The sequence below is a fragment of the Cetorhinus maximus genome, chromosome 6 (assembly GCF_964194155.1).
Source record: "Cetorhinus maximus chromosome 6, sCetMax3.hap1.1, whole genome shotgun sequence".
NCBI classification, from domain to species: Eukaryota; Metazoa; Chordata; class Chondrichthyes; order Lamniformes; family Cetorhinidae; genus Cetorhinus; species Cetorhinus maximus.
The window spans coordinates 5560664-5585702 of NC_135884.1; the positions used below are offsets into that span (position 1 = coordinate 5560664).

Below are 25039 nucleotides of genomic sequence, written 5' to 3' on the forward strand. Positions count from 1 at the left end.
GAGAAAAGAAAACTCCTCATCTCCGTCTTAAATGGGCGACCTTTTATTTTTAAACCGTTGTCTCCTAATTCTAGTCTCTTGCAGAATGGGAAACATCCTTTCAGCATCCTCCCTGTCAAGTCACATGAGGAACTTTTTAGGTCAATAAAACGAAAAGAAATTTAAAAATTTAAAAATCAAAACTTTATTGATTTTTGCTATTTTTAAAATGGACTTTCTGCTGAACCAAAAAGGCTGCCACAAGTCACATGACCACAGGATTGGCCCTTTGTTCTGGAAGCTACCAACAAGAGTTAGAAGAAAAAAATAATTCTCCTCTCATCATCGTGGAATCCTACACCCAATTGTAAGGACATTATAATCACGAAACCAAGGGACTTGCAGATCGAAACTCTCAATGCCTGCAGAGTTGTTAACAGCCCCATCTCACACCTGGGACTGTCCAGGTCCATTTCAAAAGGAGACCATTGAGGGGACCATGGATGTCATTTGTATCTTGATAAGCTTACCCTTCTAGCGGTGTCTAAGGGTCCGCCTAGACAATGGCTTCCTGACACAAGAACCTCAATATTGTAACTCTTTCAAAAGCTAATAGTTTTTGAATGAAAACAAAAGCCATGTCCAGACATTGGATAAACATCCCTTTTGACATCATTGTGGAGAAAGGTCACATGAATTGAGTGACCATTTTGAAGTCTCTATATTCCTTTGAGAACTGAGAAATCCTCCGACTGGTGCTTTAACATCAACTGGAAAGGACTCCAGCAGCCCAGCTGAGCAAGCAGCCAGTCACCATCTCTCAGCTCCCCGAAGCTTGTTTGATTTTTAAAAATCGCTGCTGAGCCTGCCAAGCACAGAAACCCCATCTTTTTTTTTATTTATTCTTTCATGGGATGTGGGTGTCACTGGCAAGGCCAGAATTTGTTACCCATTCCTAATTGCCCTTGAACTGAGTGGCTTGCCACACAATTTCAGAAGACAGTTAAGAGTCAACCACATTACTGTGGGTCTGGAGTCACATGTAGGCCAGACCAGGTAAGGATGGCAGGTTTCTTTCCCTAAAGGTCATTAGTGAACCAGATGGATTTTTACAATAATTGACAATGGTTTCATGGTCACCATTACTGAGGCTAGCTTTTCAATGCCAGATTATTACTTAAATTTAAATAGCTGTGTGGCAGGATTTGAAACTCTGTCCCCAGGACATTAGCCTGGAGCCTCTGGATTACTAGTCCAGTGACGTTACCACTATACCACCATCTCCCCTAATTGTGTTGCTACAAGTCACGTGTTTCCAAGACTCTTGTGTTGTTGTCTCCAACCAGAAACTTATCTGGTCTGAACTCTGCCTGAAAGAAATGCCCTCTGGACTTTGACTCCTCGACTTTGGAAATCACATGAACTAATATTCATTTCTGTGGTTCTTTTACTGTTGTTGCTCATAGTTGTAAATCTTCCTCATTTTTATTCCATGTTACTGTATGTATGTGTGTGTGTGTTTGAGAGTGAAGTATCAAACACTGCCCCCACCCCCCTGGGTTTGAACAAGAATAAACTAACCTTCTGGGTTAATAATAACGTGAGTTTGCTGCAAGCGATTACTAAATTGGATCACACAAGCCAAGTGTTTGGGGAAACACACCACAACCTACTTTGAAAATAATTCAAAAACACCTTTGCTTACAGACAGATGAGGAGAGGTTAGAAAAGTTCAGTTTCTCTCTCTCTCCCGTCCGCAACAATCTTATATGTTTCAATAAGATCACCTCTGATTCTTCTAAATTCCAATGGGTACAGACCCAACCTGTCCAACCTTTCCTCTTGAGGCGCTGCTGGGATTGAAGAGGTGCTGGCCCTCCAATTGGTTAGGCTGCTCTTGGAGGCAGGCTCTGGTCTTTAAAAGGTACAGGAGGTTCGACAGGTCCTCGTGAGCTACACGATGGGTATGAGATCTGGCCGGGCTTCCCCAAACGGCCGAGTCAGGGTTTCCCCCTAGCTTTCCGGCTCATCATCAGGGCCGCCGCCAACTTGCCCATGAACTGGATCTTTCCCAAAAACATAGCATGGATCCCAGCTGGCGATGTTTCAGCAGCACATGAATTTGTTCTTGTGTGTTCATCCCATCGAGCCTGTCCTGCCATTGTCACTCGCTCCAGACTGCTTTCTCCCCATGTTCCTTGCTTTCCTGGAAGGGATGCGATCATACCAGAAGAGGGTACAGAGGAGGCGTGCAAGGATGTTGCAAGGAATGGAAAATTTTAGCTCTGAGGAAAGATTGATTAGTCCGGGATAAAACAGAAAGCGCTGGAAAAGCTCAGCAGGTCAGGCAGCATCTGTGGAAAGAGAAACAGAGTTAATATTTTGAGTCCAGTAGAAAGAAAAGAAAGGTGTACATTTATATAGCACTTTTCACAACCACCCAACATCCCAGAGTGTTTTACAACTTATGAACTACTTTTGAATTGTGGTCAATTTGTGCACAGCAAGCTCCCGCAAACAAGCAATGTGATAATGACCAAATAATCTGATTTTTGGGTAACATTAATTGAGGGATAAATATTGGCCAGGACAACAGGGATAACGCCCCCCTGCTCTTCTCTGAAATAGTGCCATGGTCACCACGGTCCACCTGAGAGTCAGTCTTTTAGATCCACTCACCCCCTCAGCACAGCACTGAAGTGTCAGCCTGGATATTTTCCTCAATTTTCTGGTGTATGACTTCCCTCGCAAGAGGACATAAATACATTTCCAGGCCGAAGTTCATTAAGGCTGCTCTCAGAGGAGGAGGGTCAGGATTTGTGACCGACCCTCACCTCTTCCTGTTGAGGCAGGCAGCACATAAACCTGGTGCTGCCTCCTTGTTTACACGATTGTAGGTTTGGCCCCAGTGGGGCCCGTGCTATTGGCTGGCTGAGTGCTCAAGTAGGAGGCTTAGCAGCGAGTGCTGATAGAGTGTGGTGCAGCCAGCTGGGGAAAGTCAGTAATGGAGCCGTTTCCAACAGCCTGACTCTCGGGGGCTGTGGTGAATCTCACAAAATCATCGGCCCTTTTGAAGATGCCATTGGTGAACTCCCTAATGCATATGTGTGTGTGTGTGTGTGTATATGTGTGTGCGTGTGTGTCTGACTGCAAGATACCACAGATGCCCCCATCGAGTCCCAGAACAATCCGGTGCTGTAGAAATTCAACTTTTAAGGCTATTGGTATAACATTGTCTCCCATTCCACATGGCTGTAGGTCTTCCTGCAGGTGCTGACATGGGTCAGTGACTGGCTGCCATGACATCCTCAGCCAGCCTTGATCTTGCCTCCCTGACATTTACAGTAGTTGCTCCACATGTGGTATATTCGGTTACGCACCATTGCTTGGCGTCACACTGGTTCCTGGTTACCAGCATCCTGAACTGCCTGACCCACCACTAATGCCCTTGTTGTCCTTCTGGCAAATCCTCTGCCGCTACCTCTCCTCCTCTGCTGCATCGAGGAGTACTGGAAAAATGAGACTCATCCTGTCTGCCTGAAATGAACAGCAGACAGGAGACCAGGGAAGGTCTGCTCAGCACATTCTATATGGTCCTCCTTCCTGGCTTGATGAGTGTGGACCAATGGGGAGCCCACTGCTGTGCACTGACTACACCCTGTTGTCTATCCACCCAACTGTGGCCAACTTCCTCCTCGACTTGCTCTCCAGCCCCCTCTTCCACCTGTCACAGTAATGTCACTTGAGACTCTCACTCTGAGACTGAAGCTGCAATCCATCATCCTGCACCCTTCCTCAGTCACCTTTGACATTCCCTCCGTCACCCTCAACCCTCCCTCCAATACCCTTGCCCTGCCTTCTGTGACCCTCGGGACACCCACCATCATACATGATCATGTGTCTGTGAACCTAGAGTTGTTCCCCAGCCTCCCGTCATCATGAAGCTGCCTCCCAGCAACCTGGATCTCCCCACACCCGCCCTCCCCCACCCCCACCCCACACTGTCAACCCGCCAACTGTCATCTTTGACCTTCCCTCTATCACCCTTGACCTGCCCTCGGTTACCCTCAACTCTCCCAACCTCACCCACCCTTGATTCCCCTTCTATCATGCTTGAGTTGCCTTCTGGACAGATTGACCTCCCCTCTGTTATCCAGCCCCAGCATCTCATGATCTTTCTTAAGGCCACCACAGCCCGACCTCGCTCCCTGGACAGCCATTCCCCGACCTCACTCCATGGACAGACATACCCCGACCTCGCTCCCTGGACAGAGATACCCCGACCTCGCACCATGGACAGCCATACCCCTTCCTTTACCTTCCTTCCATCATAAGATCAGAAGTGGGGATGTTCACTGATGATTGCACAATGTTCAGCACCATTCGCGACTCCTCAGATACTGAAGCAGTCCATGTCCAAATGCAGTAAGACCTGGACAATATCCAGGCTTGGGCTGACAAGTGGCAAGTAACATTCATGCTACACAAGAGTCATTCTCTCCAACAAGAGAGAATCCAACCATCGCCCCTTGATGTTTAATGGCATTACCATCGCTGAATCCCCCACTATCAACATCCTGGGGGTTACCATTAACCAGAAACTGAACTGGACTAGCCATATAAATACTGTGGCTACAAGAGCAGGTCGGAGTCTAGGAATCATGCAGCAACTCACCTCCTGACTCCCCAAAGCCTGTCCACCATCTACAAGGCACAAGTCAGGAGTGTGATGGAATACTCTCCACTTGCCTGGATGAGTGCAGCTCCAACTACACTCAAGAAACTTGACACCAAGCAGCTGAACCCATGTTCTTTGGGGAAAGGCAAATGCTCTGAGCGAACCAGCACAGTCCAAGTTTGGAATTTGTGCATTAGATAAGCCAGAACAGCTGTTTGGCTTGGTGATCTGGACAGTTGGGAAGCGAGGCAGCGCTAGGGAGCTGAAATTTCCTGGTCCCAGTAAAAGGCAGTGGAACTAATTCTGACAAGGAATTAATCTCTTAGCAAAAGTAACGATATTCTGAGGCTTTGAACTGATGTCATCAATGAACTTGGGAAGTTAAGTGCAGATAATTTTCTGAAGTCATGTTGCGTGATTGGAAAAGGGTTAGAAATACAGGGGTATGAATTTCTCCGCCTTCTTTGTCTGCCGACTCCTCCAATGCCTGTATAGATAGAGTTGACAACACTGGTTGGCCATGTTCCTGCCTCATCACATGACCTCTATTTGCCTTGCCCCCACATTCCCACCATTGGTCACTCGACACATCCACCCTTGTGACACATTGCCTTCCTGCACCAAACACAATAGGCTCTGCATTGGATGATTCTTGACTGTCAGTCAACTGCCCTTTTTCCCAAGTTGGATGTTTAGGCAGCTAATAAACAAAAATGTTCAACTCAAATTAAAAGCAAGTGTTTTTTTTTAATTATCCCTATGCTTTCTTTTTCTCCCAGATTTCCGTTAGCAGGAGTTTCTGGAGATTAGATGTTAATTTCTGGAGACTCTAGGGCTCCTAAGAGAGTTGGTAACCCAGCCTATGGGGGGGGGGTGGGGAGTGCCATTAACCTATCAACCTAAAATCATAGATTCATAGGAGGTCTACAGCACAGAAAAAGGCCCTTCGGCCCATCGAGTCTGCTCCGGTCAAACAAGTACCTAACTGTTCTAATCCCATTTTCCAGCACTAGGCCCATAGCCTTGTATGCCATGGCATCGCAAGTGCACATCCAAATACTTCTTAAATGTTATGAGGGTTTCAACCTCTGTGCTCCCTGACCTACACTGGCTCCTGATGCAACAATGCCTCAACGTTAAAATTCTTATCCCTATTTTCAAATCCCCTCAAGCCATCAAACCTTGCCCTCTATCTCTGTAACCTCGTCCAGCTCCATGACTGTCCATGACAAGATCTCTGCACTCATTATGACACTGCTTTTTGTGTTGAGCTTGCAATGTACAAATTCCATGCCACATTTCACAGCAGTGACTACAGGTGGGATTTTCTGACCCAGCCCCCACCAGTGGGGTCTTCCGGTCCTGCCGGAATCAATGGGCTTTTGGCTGGTTTGCCGCATCTGCCACAACTGGGGACCCGCTATGCCGGGGCCAGAAAATTCCAGTCTACACTTCTAAAAGTATGTCATTGACTCTAAATGCTTTAAAACTCTGTCTGAACACAGGAATATAGAGGTTCATCCCCATCCCTTTTTTAAAATTCTTTCACGGGTTGTGAGTGTCACTGGCTAGGCCAGAATCTATCGCCCATCCCTAATTGCCCTTGAGAAGGTGGTGGTGAGCAGCCTTCTTGAGCCGCTGCAGTCCCTGTGGTGTAGGTACACCCAGAGCGCTGTTAGGGAGGGAGTTCCAGGATTGTGACCCAGCGACAGTGAAGGAACGGCCAATATATTTCCAAGTCAGGATGGTCCGTGGCTTGGAGGGGAACTTGCATTTGGCGGTATTCCCCATGTGTCTGCTGCCCTTGTCCTTCTAGGTGGTAGAGATCGTGGGTTTGGAAGGTGCTGTTGAAGGAGCCTTGGTGAATTCCTGCAGTGCATCTTGTAGATGGTACACACTGCTGCCACTGTGCGTCACTGGTGGAGGGATTGGATGTTGAAGGTGGTGGATGGGGTGCCAATCAAGAGGGCTGCTTTGTCCTGAATGTAACCACCCCCCCAACACTAGGTATGTAATTAGACATATCCCCCAAAGGACTGTGGGCATCTCTTTCTATTGGAGGGAGTGAGACAATTGGTTATATACAGTTTGAGGGGCACCACTCCACATCCAGCATGGTCCAAGGTAAGGAGGCAGACCTCCAGGAATTGCCCAGCCTGTATGGGAATTGAACCCATGCCATTGGTGTTATTCTGCACCACAGTCTAGCCAACTCAGCTAAGTGGCCGCCACTCCCCCAGCTGAAAAGAGTGACCTGAGCACTGTCCCGCGCTGTACACTTCATTGAATCTTTGAGGGAGCTCTCCACTCAATTGTTCAATGCCTCTGAACCATTCTTTCTTTCTCCTCTATGTAGTTGGCCATGGACAGAGTGAAGGGGAACGCCTATATGTGGATGATTTCAGCATCTATGTCCGGGATTGTGTTCAGCACCTTGACATGATGAAGAGAAAGTTCCCGCTCCTAAAGGTTTACGTATTTGCAGTTTCCATGGTAAGTGGTCCATTGAAAGGAAATGGAAAATTACTTTTCTTCATTCTTTTATGGGATGTGGCTGTCACTGGCAAGGCCACCATTTGTTACCCACCCCTAACTGCCCTTGAACTGAATTGCTTGCTGGGCCATTGCAGAGAGCAGTTAAGAGTCAACCACATTACTGGGGGTCTGGTGTCACATGTAGGCCTGACCAGGTAAGGACGGCAGATTTCATCCCCTGAAGGGCATCAGTGAACCAGATGGGTTTTTACAACAATTGGTGATAGTTTCACAGTCACCATTATTGAGAGCAGTTTTCAACTCCAGACTTTATTAATCTTATTAACAGCTGCAGCGGTGGGATCTGAACCCATGTCCCCAGAGCTAGTCCAGTGATATTACCACTACACCACCATCTCCCCAATAACTTGTTTGTTATTAATTTTACTACCTTCTCTATCTCTATCAGCATACCTGTTAGAAGGTTATCTCCAATACTCCATTTACAGTTCAACTACATCAGGTTCTGCAAAAATTGCTTTTCAGATTCCATTCCGATCATCCCTCGTGTGCTCACCCACCCCCCCCACCTCCCACTCCAAAATCAGTGGCAGAGACTTCACCTCCACATTCCTTAGCCTGAATATTAACAGGGGTGGGTTATGTAGGCAGGAGGTGGAGTATTGGACAGCACACCCAGGTTTCCTTGCCTACGGTGCATCTTTTGCACATGACCACTTCCCCACCACCCCCACCCCTCTGACTGCACCCCCCACCCCCCACCCCCCCCTCCATCCCCACCACCACCGCCCCCCACTCCTACCAACTCCCATTCAGATGTCAGCCCTGTTGATAGGTTGGGTTTCTGGTCAGGTGAGGGAGCAGAGTCTAAAGCAGGGTCCCTGATCTCATGTGGAGGGGTGTCCAATTCCCAGGGGTGTGTCATATTTCAGGGGGTATGTTTCCTGGGGCTGAGGCGGGAGCACTCCTGCTTCTCCTGGCCCATAAGCTGTGCCATCAAGGCACTTACCTTCCCCTTGAAGCTGAACTTGCAACCGGTCACCTGGGCTTCCTGAGACCAGGGAAGCCTGGCTCCTCATTTTAATATCTGCAGCTTCATTTAAATATTTAAATTACTGACCTGCCTCCTGTGTTTGGATTGGCTGCCTGTCCCTTTTCCTGCCCCCCCATTAAAACCAGGAGTTAGATGAGTGGAGTCGCAATTCAGATTTTAATAATTTTAACAGCTTGAGCTGACCCCAATCCACCTGTTTTTGGGAGTAAAAGTTCAGCGTACTCTGGAATTCCCTTCCCCTTTCCTTCACCTCATAACCTCTTCACCCACACAACCCCCCTCCCCCATATCTACCTTCCCACCCCTCCCTCCCCCCACCCCAGCTTCTAAACTTTCTTCAGTAATCATGACCTTTTTTAATTCATTCATGGGATCATTGGCTAGGCCAACATTTACTGCCCATCCCTAGTTGCCCTTGAGAAGGTGGTGGTGAGCTGCCTTCTTGAACTGCTGCAGTCCATGTGTTGTAGGTACACCCACAGTGCTGTTAGGGTGGGAGTTCCAGGATTTTGATCCAGTGACAGTGAAGGAACGGCGATATATTTCCAAGTCAGGAGTGAGTGACTTGGAGGGGAACTTCCAGGTAGTGGTGTTCCCATCTATCTGCTGCTTTTGTCCTTCTAAATAGTAGTGGTCGTGGATTTGGAAGGTTCATCAAAGCATCTTGGGCTGTCCCAACTCCTCAGTCTGATTTTCATTTTCTGTGGGGGAATGGTGAGAAGTGGGTTGAGGGGTGGGAGGTGGGGTTGAAAGGTGGGAGATGGGGTTGAGAGGTTGAGCAGACTCAGTCTCAAGCTGTCTCCTTCATTCAACTCCAAAACTAGATTTGGGGGAAAAACTGAGGCAATACCTGGGGCACAATATTAATGAAGGTTTTTCAGTGAACAGCGAAAGGTTAGAGAAAGATCCCAGGTTCAAACCTTGATCCTGCCTGAAGTTAAGCAATCCCTGCCCGAATGATTCTGGGTCAATTACTAGGGGAGACATAGATTTAAGGTGAGAGGAGAAAACTATAGAGGAGATGTGCGGGGCAAGTTTTTTACGCAGAGGGTAGTGAGTGTCTGGAATTCGCTGCCAGAGAAGGTGGTGGAAGCAGGTACGATAGTGGTGTTTAAGAGGCAGCCTGACAAATACATGAAAAGGATGGGAATAGAGGGATACGGACCCCGGAAGTGCAAAATGTTTTAGTTGACGGGCAATATGATCGGCGCAGGCTTGGAGGGCCGAAGGGCCTGTTGCTGTGCTGTACTTTTCTTTGTTCTTTGTGACTCGTAACTTAGGCTGACACTCCCAGTGCAGTACCGAGGGAGTCTGGAAGTGTTGGAGGAGCCATTTTTGGATGGCACGTTGAACTGAGGCTTCAGGTGCATGTAAAAGATCCCACAAGACTATTTAAAAGGGGAACAGGGAAGGTCTCCCCGGTCTCCTGGCTATGTTTCTGAGGAACAAAGGGACCTTGGCGTGTGTGTCCATAGATCTCTGAAGATGGAGGGGCATATTAGTGGGGTGGTGAAAAAGGCATATGGGACACTTGCCTTTATCAATCGAGGCATAGATTACAAAAGTAGTGAGGTCATGTTGGAGTTATGTAGAACCTTGGTGAGGCCACAGCTGGAGTACTGTGTGCAGTTCTGGTCGCCACATTATAAGAAGGATATGATTGCACTGGAGGAGGTGCAGAGGAGATTCACCAGGATGTTACCTGGGATGAAACATTTAAGCTATGAAGAGAGGTTGGATAGGCTTGGGTTGTTTTCCTTGCAGCAGAGAAGACTGAAGGGCGACCTGATCGAGGTGTACAAGATTATGAGGGGCATGGACAGGGTGGATAGGGAGCAGCTGTTCCCCTTAGTTGAAGGGTCAGTCACAGGGGGGCATAAGTTCAAGGTGAGGAGCAGGAGGTTTAGGGGGGATGTGAGGAAAAACTTTTTTACCCAGAGGGTGGTGACGGTCTGGAATGCACTTCCTGGGAGGGTGGTGGAGGCAGATTGCCTCACATCCTTTAAAAAGTACCTGGATGAGCACTTGGCACATCATAACATTCAAGGCTATGGGCCAAGTGCTGGTAAATGGGATTAGGCAGGTAGGTCAGGTGTTTCTCACGTGTCGGTACAGACTCGATGGGACGAAGGGCCTCTTCTGCACTGTGATTCTGTGATATGTAACATTTATCCTTCAACCAGGATCACTAAAAACAGATTATCAGGTCATTATTACTCTGCTGATTGTGGGATCTTGCTTTGCTCAAATTGACTGCCACACTGAGTACACTGGCTACACTTCAAAAGTAGCCCATTGGCTGCAAAACGTCTTGTGATATCCTGAGGTTGTGAAAGGTGCTATATAAATGCAAGTCTTTCTTTAATTCACTGGGGTGCAGCTAAAATTAGGAACTGAGTTCTTGGGGGAATTGCAGACCCAGACTCGTTCATCATTACAGGCAGTGACCCTGGTGTAGAATGCTGTACTGCAAATGTGGCCCTTTGGACAAACAATTAGCGAGAAACGGTAAGGTAGATCCAAGCTTTTCAAACTTGATTAACACAAGGAGCACAAGTGGTGCTCAAAGGGTCAAAGGCAAAAGGCAAGTTGGCCTTGAGTGCTGCGATTGTACGGGGTTTTGATGAGACCACGTCTGGAATATTGTGTGCAGTTTTAGTCTCCACATTTAAGAAAGGATGCACTTGCACTGGAGGCAGTACACCGAAGGTTCACTAAATTGCTCCCTGGGATGAGGGCATTGTCCTCTGATGAGAGGCTGAGTAAATTACGCCTATATCCTCTGGAGTTTAGAAGAATGAAGGGTGCTCATTGAAACCTACAAAATTCTGAAGGGGCTTGAAGGGGTGGAGGCTGAGAGATGGTTTCTGCTGGTCGGGGAATCTAAAACACGGGGGCACAGTCTCAGGATAAGGGACCGGTCATTTAGGACTGAGATGAGGGGAAATGACTTCACTCAAATGGCTGAGAATCTTTGGAATTCTCTAACCCAGAGCATTGGGGATGCTCCATTGTTGAATATATTTAAGGCTGGGATAGACAGATTTTTGGTCCCTCAGGGAATCAAGGGATGTGGGGAGCAGGCGGGAAGTTGACTTGAAGCCCAGGATCAGCGATGATCATATTGAATGGTGGAGCAGACTCAATGGGCCGTGTGGTTTTCTCTTGATCCCATTTGTGGTTTTCTTGTGTCTAGTGTCTGACTGTAAGGGAAAGGGGAATGAGTGTCATACAGAAATCACTTTCCAAAGACAGAGAGCTTTCACAGTGCGGACAATATAAAATTGGCTGGTGGCTGTGTGCAGACTGGAATCCTGTTTGAGATGCCCGACTCATTCACTTTGAAGAACAGCATTTAATCTTGGAGGAAGGAAGAGAAAATCAGTGTAAAACTATACAACGCAGACTTAGCAGGAATCCCAATTACTGAAAGGATGCATTCGGTTAAACGAGTGAGAACTGAGGGCTGGAGAGTGAACGAGGTTACTTGGGAGAGGAGGGTTGGTTTCATTCCCAGGTTACACACACTTTCCACTTTGAATTTACACACGAGCTCAAACTGTTAATTGTTTTTCACTCCAATTGATGGTGTCAGTTTTTTCAAATAAATTTTGTGTTCATCAAGATGGGGGCTTTTAGCTGTCTGAAATGGAACACTTAACAATTTCATCAGTAAATGTCAGCATCAAACACTCCCAGGACAGGTACAGCACGGGGTTAGATACAGAGTAAAGCTTCCTTTACACTGTCCCCATCAAACACTCCCTGGACAGGTACAGCACGGGGTTAGATACAGAGTAAATCTCCCTCTACACCGTCCCCATCAAACACTCCCAGGACAGGTACAGCACGGGGTTAGATACAGAGTAAAGCTCCCTCTACACTGTCCCCATCAAACACTCCCAGGACAGGTACAGCATGGGGTTAGATACAGAGTAAAGCTCCCTCTACACTGTCCCCATCAAACACTCCCAGGACAGGTACAGCATGGGGTTAGATACAGAGTGAAGCTCCCTCTACACTGTCCCCATCAAACACTCCCAGGGCAGGTACAGCACGGGGTTAGATACAGAGTAAAGCACCCTCTACACTGTCCCCATCAAACACTCCCAGGACAGGTATAGCACGGGGTTAGATACAGAGTAAATCTCCCTCTACACCGTCCCCATCAAACACTCCCAGGACAGGTACAGCACGGGGTTAGATACAGAGTAAAGCTCCCTCTACACTGTCCCCATCAAACACTCCCAGGACAGGTACAGCATGGGGTTAGATACAGAGTAAAGCTCCCTCTACACTGTCCCCATCAAACACTCCCAGGACAGGTACAGCATGGGGTTAGATACAGAGTGAAGCTCCCTCTACACTGTCCCCATCAAACACTCCCAGGGCAGGTACAGCACGGGGTTAGATACAGAGTAAAGCACCCTCTACACTGTCCCCATCAAACACTCCCAGGACAGGTATAGCACGGGGTTAGATACCGAGTAAAGCTCCCTCTACACCGTCGCCATCAAACACTCCCAGGACAGGTACAGCACGGGGTTAGATACAGAGTAAAGCTCCCTCTACACTGTCCCCATCAAACACTCCCAGGACAGGTACAGCACGGGGTTAGATACAGAGTAAAGCTCCCTCTACACTGTCCCCATCAAACACTCCCAGGACAGGTACAGCACGGGGTTAGATACAGAGTAAAGCTCCCTCTACACTGTCCCCATCAAACACTCCCAGGACAGGTACAGCACGGGGTTAGATACAGAGTAAAGCTCCCTCTACACTGTCCCCATCAAACACTCCCAGGGCAGGTACAGCACGGGGTTAGATACTGAGTAAAGCTCCCTCTACACTGTCCCCATCAAACACTCCCAGGACAGGTACAGCACGGGGTTAGATACCGAGTAAAGCTCCCTCTACACTGTCCCCATCAAACACTCCCAGGGCAGGTACAGCACGGGGTTAGATACCGAGTAAAGCTCCCCCTACACTGTCCCCATCAAACACTCCCAGGGCAGGTACAGCACGGGGTTAGATACCGAGTAAAGCTCCCCCTACACTGTCCCCATCAAACACTCCCAGGACAGTATAGCACGGGGTTAGATACAGAGTAAAGCTCCCTCAATGCTGTACTTTCAGTGTGTTAACCCTCATGGAATTGATGCTTTATTTTGGTATAATTGTGAATTATGATGGTAGAAATGGATGAAAAGTGAGGGCAAGGAGGCTCAATAGAGCATAAACACTGGCATATTCCTGTTGGGCTGACCGGCCTGTTTTTTTGAAGCCCTGGTCTCCTTAGTTAAGGAAGGATGTAAATGCATCGGAAGCAGTTCAGAGAAGGTTTACTAGACTCATACTTGGAATGGGTGAGTTGTCTTATGAGGAAAGGTTGGACAGGCTAGGCTTGTATCCGCTGGAGTTTAGAAGAGTAAGAGGTGACCTGATTGAAATAAATAAGATCCTGAGGGGTCTTGACAGGGTGGATGTGGAGAGGATGCTTCCCCTTGTGGAATAATCTAGAACTAGGGGTCACCAATTTAAAATAAGTGGTCACCCAATTAAGACAGAGATGAGAAGAATTTTTTTCTCTCAGAGGGCTGTCAGCATTTGGAATTCTCTTTCTTGAAAGGTACTGGAAGCAGAGGTACTTTTAAGGCAGAGGGAGCTGGATTCTTGATAAGAAAGGGAGTGAAAGGTTATTGGGGGTAGGCAGGACTGAGGAGTTGAGGTTACAATCAGCTCAGCCATTGAATAGTGGAGCAGGCTCGAGGGGCCGAGTGGCCTACTCTTGCTCCTAATTCATCTGTTCATGTGTTCTTTGCTAGAAAATCTTATGTAATCCTTCGAGGGAAAAGGTTCTTGGCACCAGCTTTGGAGAAGGGAGGAAGCAAGTGAAGATCCAATTCCTTCTGCAAACAATTTAAGAAAGACGTGTATTTATATTGTGGGAAATTTGTGAGGGAACTGGTGAAATAAAGTGTATTTTTTTGCCCAGTGGATGATTTTGAAGTGCAGCAACCAATATGTAGGTAGATGAGGAGGCCATGTTGTGCATAGCAGGATCCCACTGGCAGCAGCAGAGGCTCTGTGACCTGTATTTTTACATCTTTTCTGCTTGCAATAATTGAAGGAGGCACGTTGGACAGGGCACCCACTGCTTATCTTCAAATTCTACCGCAGGACCCTTACTGCCCATCTGAACCAGGCACAAACAGCATCTCCAACAGTGTAGCACTCCCTCGGTGCAGTCGTTACTCTATTCTAAGCAGGCGCAAGTACCAAATGGGAAACCTTCTAATTTTGTCACAGGCAAACGCTGCAAAATGTCCATCGATGTGAATGATAGCATTGCAAGGTGCAGGCAAAATGTTTACCTAACGGGCGGTGGCAAAGCCACTTTAAGAACAAAAACCGCAAATGACCTTAGCTGACCTCTTTGCCTCTGAGTCAGTTGATAACGGTTGTGTTGCAGGGTTGTATTTAGATCCTGCGGGATCAAAATCTTAGATTCTTTTTTGGTCAGCATTTTCCCTCACTTTTCTTTCCTCATCTCCTGAAGATGTTAAAATTTCGGTGGGGAAAAGTATCTTGGGCGCAGTTGCCCAATCTTCACCCCCAACCCCATCCCTCAGGGTTGTCCGAGTGCTGACCCTTACATTAACACCTCACAGCAATTGGCAGCAGAACTTTGGAATGGTTCCTGCAGATTGGAAGGTGGCAAATGTAACCCCACTATTTAAGAAAGGAGGGAGAGAGGAAACAGGGAACTACAGACCTGTTAGCCTGACAGCAGTGGTAGGAAAATGCTAGAACCTATAACAAAGGATGTGATAACAGGACACTTGGAAATAATGATATGATTGGGCAGAGTCAACATGGATTTATGAAAGGGAAAATCATGTTTAACAAACCTGTTAAGAGTTTTTTGAGGATGTGACTAGCAGAATAGATAAGGGGGAATTGGTGGATGTGGTACATTTAGATTTCAGAAAGCTTTTGATAAGGTCCCACACAAGAGATTGGTAAACAAAATTAGAGCACCTGGAATATTTTTTAAATTCATCCATGGGATGTGAGCATCGCTGGCTAGGCCAGGATTCAATCCCTAATTATCCTTGAGAAGGTGATGTTGAGCTGCAGTCCATGTGGTGTAGGTACACCTACAGTGCTGTTAGGGAGGGAGTTCCAGGATTTTGACCCAGTGACAGTGAAGGAACAGCGATATATTTCCAAGTCAGATGGTGAATGGCTTGGAGGAGAGGTGGTGTTCCCATGTGTCTGCTACCCTTGTCCCTCTAGGTGGTAGTGGTCGTGGGCTTGGAAGGTGCTGTCTAAGGAGACTTGGTGAATTCCTGCAGTGCATCTTGTAGACACACTGCTGCTACTGATCATCGGTGGTGGAGGGAGTGAATGTTTGTGGATGGAGTGCCAATCAAGCAGGCTGCTTTGTCCTGGATGGTGTCAAGCTTGAGTGTTGTGGGAACTGCACTCATCCAGGCAAGTGGAGAGTATTCCATCACACTCCTGACTTGTGCCTTGTAGACGGTGGACAGGCTTTGGGGAGTCAGGAGGTGGTTACTCATCTTGGGATTCCTAGCCTCTGACCTGCTCTTGTAGCCACAGTATTTATATGGCTAGCCCAGTTCAGTTTCTGGTCAATGGTAAACTCCAGGATGTTGATAGTGGGGGATTCAGCAATGGTAATGCCATTGAACATCAAGGGGTGATGGTCAGATTCTCTCTTGTAGGAGATGGTCATTGCCTGGCACAAATGTTACTTGCCACTTGTCAGCCCAAGCCTGGATATTGTCCAGGTCTTGCTGCATTTGGACATGGACTGCTTCAGTATCTGAGGAGTTGCAGATGGTGCTGAACATGGTGCAGTCATTAGCGAACATTTCCCACTTCTGACCTTATGATGAAAGGAAGGTCATTGATGAAGTAGCTAAAGATGGTTGGGCCAAGGACTACCCTGAGGAATTGGGGGCAATATACTGGCATGGATTGAGAACTGGTTAACTGACAGAAAACAGAGAGTAGGAATAAATGGGTCATTTTCAGGTTGGCAGGCTGTGACTAGTGCTTGGGCCCCAGCTGTTCACAATCTTTATCGATGATTTGGATGTGGGGATTAAAGGTAATATTTCCATGTTTCCTGATGACATAAAACTAGGCGGAAGTGTGAGTTGTGAGGAGGATACAAAAACGCTCCAAGGGGATTTGGAGAGGCTAAGTGAGTTGGCAAAAATTTGGCAGATGGAATACAATGTGGAGAAATGTGAGGTTATCCACTTTGGTAGGAAAAGCAGAAACTCAGAGTATTTCTTAAATGGTGAGAGGCTGAGAAGTGTTGAACTTCAAAGGATCTCAGGTTTCCTCGTTCATGAGTCACTGACAGCTAACGTGCAGGCACAGCAAGCAATTAAGAAGGCAAATGATATTTTGGCCTTCATTGCAAGAGGATTTGAAAATTGGATAAAGATGTCCTACTGCAATTATATAAAGCCTTGGTGGGACCACACCTGGAGTATTGTGTACAGTTTTAGTCACCTAAAGAAAGATATACTTGCTATGGGGGGAGTGCAATAAAGGTTCACTAAATTAATTCCTGGGATGGAGGGGTTGTCCTGTGAGGAAAGATTAAATAGACTGGGCCTTTATTCTCTGGAGTTTAGAAGAATGAGAAGTGATCTCATTCAAACATACAAAATTCTTACAGGGCGTGACAGGGTAGACACAGGAAGGATGTTCCCCCTGGCTGTGGGGTCTAGAACCAGGGAACAGAGTCTCAGAATAAGAGGCAGGTCATTTAGGTCTGAGATGAGGAGGAATTTCTTCACTCAGAGGGTGGTGAATCTTTGGAATTCCCTGCCCCAGATTGCTGTGGAGGCTCAGTCATTGAGTATGTTCAAGACAGAGATTGATAGATTGCTACATGTTAAAAACATCAAGGGGTACAGTGGTAGTGCAGGAAAATGCTGTTGAAGTCGAAGATCAGCTATGATCTCATTGAATGGTGGAGCGTGCTTGAAGGGCTGAATGGCCGCCTACACCTGCTCCTATTTCTTTTGTTCTTAAAATGACTATGGTCCAGGGGTTAAACCTTGTATCTTCTAGTATCCAAAAGAACATAAGAAATAGGAGCCGGAATAAACCATAGAATCACTCTCTGCAAGAGTAATTTGCCTAGTTCCACTGCCCTGCTCTTTCCCCATAGCTGTAATTTTTTTTTACCTTCAGGTGCTTATTCTTTCGAAAGCTATTCGAAATTGCTTCCATAAAACCCTGAGATTGTGCATTCCAGATCAAGCCACTCGCTGCATTAAAAAGCTTTTCCTCATGTTGCCTTTGGTTCTTTTGCCAAACACCTTAGATTAGTGTCCTCTGGTTCTTGATCCTTCCAACAATGGGAACAGATTCTCCCTTTCTACTCTGACCAGGCCCCTCATGATTTTGAACACCTCCATCAAATCTTCTCTCAACCTTCTCTTTTCTAAGGAGAACAACACCAGCTTCTCCAATCTCCAATCAAACCACTTAACTGAAGTTCCTCATCCCTAGACCGATTCTCATAAATCTTTTCTGCACCCTCTTTTTGCCTTGACATCCCTCCTAACGTGCAATGCCCAGAATTGAACACAATATTCCAGCTGATTATCCTTTCTCCCTTATCTTTTCTCAATTGCCTGTAACCCTCCTCAACGACTCCCATCATCCAGTGAACACTTTCCAATTGTTGGCAAAGTGCAGCTTCTTCGAGTCCGCTCCACATTCAACTGATCGTCTATCTCAACTGCACCTTCCTGCACTAACCCTATATCGCTTATTCTCTAGATGTCTACCAACCTGGCTTGAATATGCTCAACGACTGAGCATCCACAGCTCTCTGGGGTAAAGAATTCCAAAAATTCATAAGTATTTGACTGAATATTTGACATGAATATTTGACTCCTTTGGTGGGTTGGAGGTGGGGTTGGGGTGTGAAATGGCTGGATGACCATCCCTAGTTGTCCTTGAGAAGGTGGTGATGAGCCTTCCTCTCTTGCAGGTGCCGACCAGGGGTGTTACACATGGTCAGTGTCCCTCAGATTCTCATTCACACCTGATCCTGGACACTGTCTCAGCCAAGGCCAATTCAGGCCTCACCAGAAATCCACCTGCAAGAGTTGCTGCCAACCTGATTCAAACCTGCGTCAGTGTGAGTGAAATGAACCAAATGAGTGGCAGCACATTGGCTTTTCCATTGACTTAGAGCCTCTCTCTGTGACCTCCTCCAGCCCTACAATCCTCTGATAACTCTGCATTCCACCAATTCTGGCCTCTTGTCCATTCCCCACTTCCTTCACCCCACCACTGGTGGCTGCGCTTCCAGCTGCCCCGCGCCCCATGTTCTCAAATGCCCTCCTTAAGCCTCTATGTCTCTCTAACTCTCTCACCTCCTTAAAAACTTCCTCTGACCAAGCTTTAGGTCATATGTCCTAATATCTCCATATGAAACTCAGTGTCAAGTTTTATTCGATTATGCACATGTTAAAGGTGTTATAAAAATGCAAGTTGTTGTTAAGAGGAGAAGATAACCATGAGGGGTGTTAATCTGGGCTGTTGGTTCTCTATTGTCCATTTCCTGCTGACATCCAGGCAAATTTCACCCGCTGCTGAATCAAATTGCTGCTCTGGATGATATCCCAGTAGACCAGGGCTTTAATAATAAGGGATGGTACATCCCCCACCCCGGAAACAACATTGACGTGAGCCGACATGCTCCACACCCACCCACCCCGCGCTGTAGGGTGAAGTAATGAGGACCAAATGGGACTTCCGCCCCTTATCGGCCAAACTAATTGGCTGGCAGATCCATCAATCTAGCAGCGCCAGGGGGGCGTAAGTGGCCGATGCTGGGACTGCTGATGATGAAAGGACTCCAAGGTCTTGGATCCCTGGAGCAGGTAAGTCTGGGGTCTTGGGCCGGGTGAGGGTTTGGGTAGGTTAGGGAGAGGGGCAGTGGGCGAGTGAGGGGGTGAGTTTAAGGGAGGGCTGTCCCACAGTCAGCAAAGGGCAGCCCCGAAAAGCGACGCCCCCCCCCACTTCGTTTTATGGTGTGAGCAGCCTGTTATCAAGGTCATTTGGCTTGAAAACAAGCCTAATTGGCCCTTAATTATTGATTCAAATATTCTAAAATCGGCAGCCCGCCCCCTTCCCCCACGCCCCCCCACACGGGGAATGAACTCAAGGATGGATGGGAAGGTGGTGGGATTGGCACCCGCACAGGAAACACACCTGCCGGGGGCACGTAAAACTCAGCCGGACCCTTCACATCCGTGTGGCCACGCACTACATTGAAGTAGCACCTACACCCACTGAGCTATCATTTACACACCTGAGCGCCTCAATGGCTTTGCCCGATTGTGTTGCTGTTGTAACTCTGCCTTATCTTGCATTTCAGGGAGCGTTGATCGCAACCTATGTTGTGTATGAGAGACCTGACGACATTGCTGGGTTGATTTTTATAGCGCCCTTGGTGATAATGAATCCTGAGTCAGCAACGCCTTCGAAGGTAAAAACACCCCGAACACTTCATTAAAAGAATTTCACCTGCCTCGGATAGTTTTCAGCAATTCTTGATGTCGCTCTCAAAGGTGAGTGCTCTTATCTTAGGTAGAGAGTTCCAGGACTTCGACCCAGTGACGATGAAGGAACATCCAGTCTATTAACCAAAAAGCAGATGGTGTGTGTGTTTGCAAGCACCTGGTGCCATTGTACTTGCAGGTAGTGGAGATCATGGGTTTGGGGAATGCTGTCCAAATGCTGAACTAGCTGACTGCTCGCTTGTAGGGAGCAGTTAAGGTGAATGGTACATATGCATTTGACGGGAAGCCAGATAGGCTCATGAGGGAAAGAGGAACTGAGGGATATGTAGAGATGAAGGAGAACCGAAGGAGGCTCATGTAGGGCATAGGCACCAGTATCGACCAGTTTCCTAGATGATATGACTACATTTCAGTAATGCTTCATTGGTTGTAAAGCACTTTGGGACATCCTGAGAGTGTGGAAGGTGCTATAGAAATGCAACTCTTTCTTATTTCAAGTTTTTCATAAACTGAATTCAAGTCTTCAGATTGTCACTGTGAAAATTGAACTTGTGTTTTCTGGATTATTACTTCAGGCCTCCGGATTGCTAGTTCAGCCATTCGAGCAAGTTCTCACAAACAGCAATAAAACAAATGGCCAATTAATGTGTTTTTATTTAGAGGGGGTAATAATGTTTGACTGTTGGTTGGGACACCGGGAGAAAACTCCTCTTCTTCCAGTTTGCAGCTAGTGACATTAAACGTCCACTGAGCAGACTGCGTCTCGGTTCTGTGCTTCATCCACGTGCTCAGTAAGACACGAGGAGTGTCAGCCACGATCATGTGCCAAAGTTCTAAAGTGAGGTGTGAATCAACAATCTTAGTGTGCTGTCAGTGTTGGCTTGACCACCAACTGAGCCTAGTTACCACATTGATCTACCCTGCCAAGCTATTCCACACATACATGTCCCTTTGGATGGAGGGACTCTGCCAGACTTCCCTTCACACTCTGAACTATTTCATTTTTAATACGTGAACCTGGTAACTGAATCAGTTTGCTCATGTCGGCTTTATCAGTTGCCCTTGTAAACTCAACCTCTCCTCTCTGCAAAAGGAAAAGCTCCCACCTTCATTAACTCTTCTTCATAAGTTAAACTCCTAACTCATAACAGTGTTAAGAAATGTCAGTGGCAGGGATAGGCCATTCCCGTCTTTGAACTAGTTATTCCCAGCAGGAATTTTCCCACCAAGGTCACAGTTTCAGTGGAGGTGAAGATTCTCCACCATCCCCCACCCCCGACCACACAGACCTCCCACCCCCTGCCCCAAGAATCTTTTGTCCCAGTGTGTGGGTCAATGACCTCACACACCTGCGTTCCTGACATATGCACTGAACCAACAGCATTAATTTGTAGATATCCCCTTCGCTTGTCATTTTGATTCTTATGTCTCCATCCTCTCAAGGACAAAAGCATCCAAATAAAGAATTTGACTTACCCAGACTTGCTTTGCTTTCTCCACTTAGATGCTCTTTTCCAAAATGGTGTGTCACTTGCTGCCAAATGCACCTCTGGGATACATTGATCCCCGTTTCACATCAAGAGATGAAGCACAGGTGGGTTTGCAGTGACTTCCTTTTCTTCTTGCATTTGAATAAAGAATTTATTAGATCTTACTTTCAGATTCAGTTGAAGTTCATCAACTCTTCACCAGAACAGCAATGAGCCTAGACCACATCCCTCAGTTAATCCATTACATTAGGTCTATTGAGCAGACATGCATTTTCTCCCAGCAGCAACAACGACATTTTGCCTTAATGTAATGAAACTTTCCAAGTTACCTGCAAAGCAAATACAGGTCCAGCCCATCCAGCCTGCACTGCCGTTTTCTTGGCTGTGGAAGCTCTTAGCTTTTGTAATCACAATTTCCTGCCTTGTCTCCACATTACCTAGTACCCTTCCTTACCAAGCAAGAACCTTAACCAAAACAAAATTAAAAATACCTGGAAAAACTCAGCAGGTCTGGCAGCATCTGTGGAGAGGAACACAGTCAACATTTCGAGTCCGTATGACTCTTCAACAGAACTAAGTAAAAGTAGAAAAGAGGTGAAATATAAGCTGGTTTAAGGGGTGAGGGGGGGTGGTGGGACAGGCAGAACTGGATAGAGGGCCAGTGATAGGTGGAATTAGCCAAAAGATGTCATAGACAAAAGGCCAAAGAGGTGTTGAAGGTGGTGATATTATCTAAGGAATGTGCTAATTAAGGGTAGAAAGCAGGACGAGCAAGGTACAGATAGCCCTAGTGGGGCTGGGGTGGGGGGAAGGGATCGAAATAGGCGAAAAGATAGAGATAAAACAATGGATGGAAATACATTTAAAAATAATGGAAATAGGTGGGAAAAGAAAAATCTATATAAATTATTGGGGAAAAAAAGGGGGATCGGAAAGGGGGTGGGGATGGCGGAGAGAGTTCATGATCTAAAATTGTTGAACTCAATATTCAGTCCGGAAGGCTGTAAAGTGCCTAGTTAGAAGATGAGGTGCTGTTCCTCCAGTTTGTGCTGAGCTTCACTGGAACAATGCAGCAGGCCAAGGACGGACATGTGGGCATGAGAGCAGGGTGGAGTGTTGAAATGGCAAGCGACAGGGAGGTCTGGGTCATGCTTGCGGACAGACCGAAGGTGTTCTGCAAAGCGGTCACCCAGTCTGCGTTTGGTCTCTCCAATGTAGAGGAAACCGCATTGGGAGCAATGAATGCAGTAGACTAAATTGAGGGAAGTGCAAGTGAAATGCTGCTTCACTTGAAAGGAGTGTTTGGGCCCTTGGACGGTGAGGAGAGGGGAAGCAAAGGGGCAGGTGTTGCACCTTCTGCGGTTGCATGGGAAGGTGCGGTGGGAGGGGGTTGAGGTGTAGGGGTGATGGAGGAGTGGACCAGGGTGTCCCGGAGGGAACGATCCCCGCGGAATGCCGCCGGGGGGGTGAAGGGAAGATGTGTTTGGTGGTGGCATCATGCTGGAGTTGGCTGAAATGGCGGAGGATGATCCTTTGAATGCGGAGGCTGGTGGGGTGATAAATAAGGACAAGGGGGACCCTATCATGGTTCTGGGAGGGAGAGGAAGGTGTGAGGGCGGATGCGTGGGAGATGGGCCGGACACGGTTGAGGGCCCTGTCAACCATCGTGGGTGGAAACCTCGGTTAAGGAAGAAGGAAAACATGTCAGAGGAACTGTTTTTGAAAGTGGCATCATCAGAACAGATGCGACGGAGGCGAAGGAACTGAGAGAATGGGATGGAGTCCTTACAGGAAGCGGGGTGTGAGGAGCTGTAGTCGAGGTAGCTGTGGGAGTCGGTAGGCTTGTAATGAATATTGGTGGACAGTCTATCACCAGAAATTGAGACAGAGAGGTCAAGGAAGGGAAGGGAAGTGTCAGAGATGGACCATGTGAAAATGATGGAGGGAGAACCTAAACCATCTCAATTGACTGTGCAGCTCTAGCTTTCTGGCGCAGTCAGCTGCATTTTTTCACAGCCAGCTGTGTTTTATCTTTGGAAGGTACCTTAGGAAGTTTAGCATTCATATGGACAGGGAGCCATCCTGGAATACTGTGCTATTCAAAGGATAATGCCTTTGACAATCCAACAGTGAAGCACTCCCTCAGTACTGCAGTAAAATGTTAGTTTAGATCATATGCCCAAGTCCTGAGGTGAGACCCGTCAATCTTCAGTTGAGAGTAATGCCAAGCTACATCAGGTGGTAAAAGAATATTACAAAATCCCCTTTCCAAGGGGATTAAATGTAATATGAAAAGAGCATAAAAACGCACTGCTTGTCTTTCTCAGATAGGTAAATGAGGTATATTTGCTTGGGTCATCGCTGAAACCCACTTCAAAAAGAAATCCGTTCAAATATTGCACCTAGATGGCATTTTTTTATTGCACTTTTAGGCAGTGCCTTGGGACGTTTTTGTACAAGTGCTCGCTAAAAGTTGCCCTTGTTGTTGCAACCCAGTTTGATAAATGAGTAGTTAAGGATTGTAAGCGGAATTGAGCAGTAGTGGTTCTGTCTACACTCCCAAGTGAATGTCAAGGATCCATATAAGGCAGAAGAACAGGGGAATTCTCCCTGGTGTCCTGGCCAAAACTTATCCCTCACCATCAGCACTAAAACAGATGACCTGCTTACAATAGTGACTACACTTCAAAAGTACCTAACTGGCTGAGAAGCACCTCTGGGCTTCCTGAGATCGCGAAAGGCGAATTAAGTCTTTGGGTGGAATCTTACGGCCCTGCCATGGTGGGGCTAGAGCCATAAAATGCGGCAAGCTGTTCAAAAGTCATTGACTTCAGCAGAACGGGAAAATCCCACCGGCAAGTGGGGCCATAAAATTCCGCCCCTTCTTATTACCAAATCTGCTAACAATAATATCAGCTTGAGGGTTCATAAGAGTCTTTGTGACCTTGGGCACTCTTTGTCAACAAGTGGTACTGAGGCAGAAAACAATGGAGGCCAAAACAAAATAGTGGGCCCTAATTTACAGTTGTAAAAGTTATCTTATATGTTTGGTTCTCCAATGTGACACCACCCAACTGCATAATGTCTTGCAAAACATCTGCCAATATCCCTTTTCCACCATGTGGCCTGTCTAATCCTGAAACAATTGCACCTTTCATCAGCCTACAGCAATCAATATTGTCAAGATACCTTAGATATGCACCTGAAATTTTGATTAAAAGCCTCACATCAAAAGCACAAGTGAATTTTCTCTGCAATTCTCTCTCCTCCAAAAGGCTGTTAAGATACTGGGGGTCAATCGAAAGCTTCAGAGACTGAGACCAATAGATTCTTGTTGGGCATCAAGGGATCCGGATCAAAGGCAGATAAATGGGATTGAGATGTGAGTCAGCCATAACCCAACTGAATGACAGAGAAGGATTGAGGGGCTGAATGGTCTCCTTGTGTTCCAATGTTCAAGTACAAAAACATCACTGCCACACTCAACGTCTCTTGGGCTAAAGGTTAGTTTGCTCCTGTTTTCAGGTACAGGAGACATGATTCATGATCAGTTCATGCTCGATCCCATTGCAGTAGGCAGCATGCAAATTTGGTTCAGCCAAGTGCGACCTGCGCTATTGGCTGGCTGAATGATAAACAACAGGCCCATCAGAGTGCATGGCAGGCATGCGTTCCAGCTCTTAAAGGCAGCCTGTCCCTCTTAAAAGGGAGCAGTAGTTACTGGAAGGAAGTGGCAGCTGACTATTTCAGAGGG

At 47.0% G+C, this 25039-nt stretch overlaps 1 protein-coding gene across 1 annotated transcript in view; it reads left to right on the forward strand.

Annotated features, from left to right (window-relative positions):
• LOC144681495 (monoglyceride lipase-like) overlaps window positions 1–25039 on the forward strand; it is an 83429-nt gene that overhangs the window by 47040 nt on the left and 11350 nt on the right. Inside the window, exons 3-5 of the mRNA XM_078543120.1 lie at window positions 7014–7150; window positions 19651–19761; window positions 21300–21389. Coding sequence (XP_078399246.1) covers window positions 7014–7150; window positions 19651–19761; window positions 21300–21389 — 338 coding nt within the window. The remainder of the gene's footprint in view (window positions 1–7013; window positions 7151–19650; window positions 19762–21299; window positions 21390–25039) is intronic.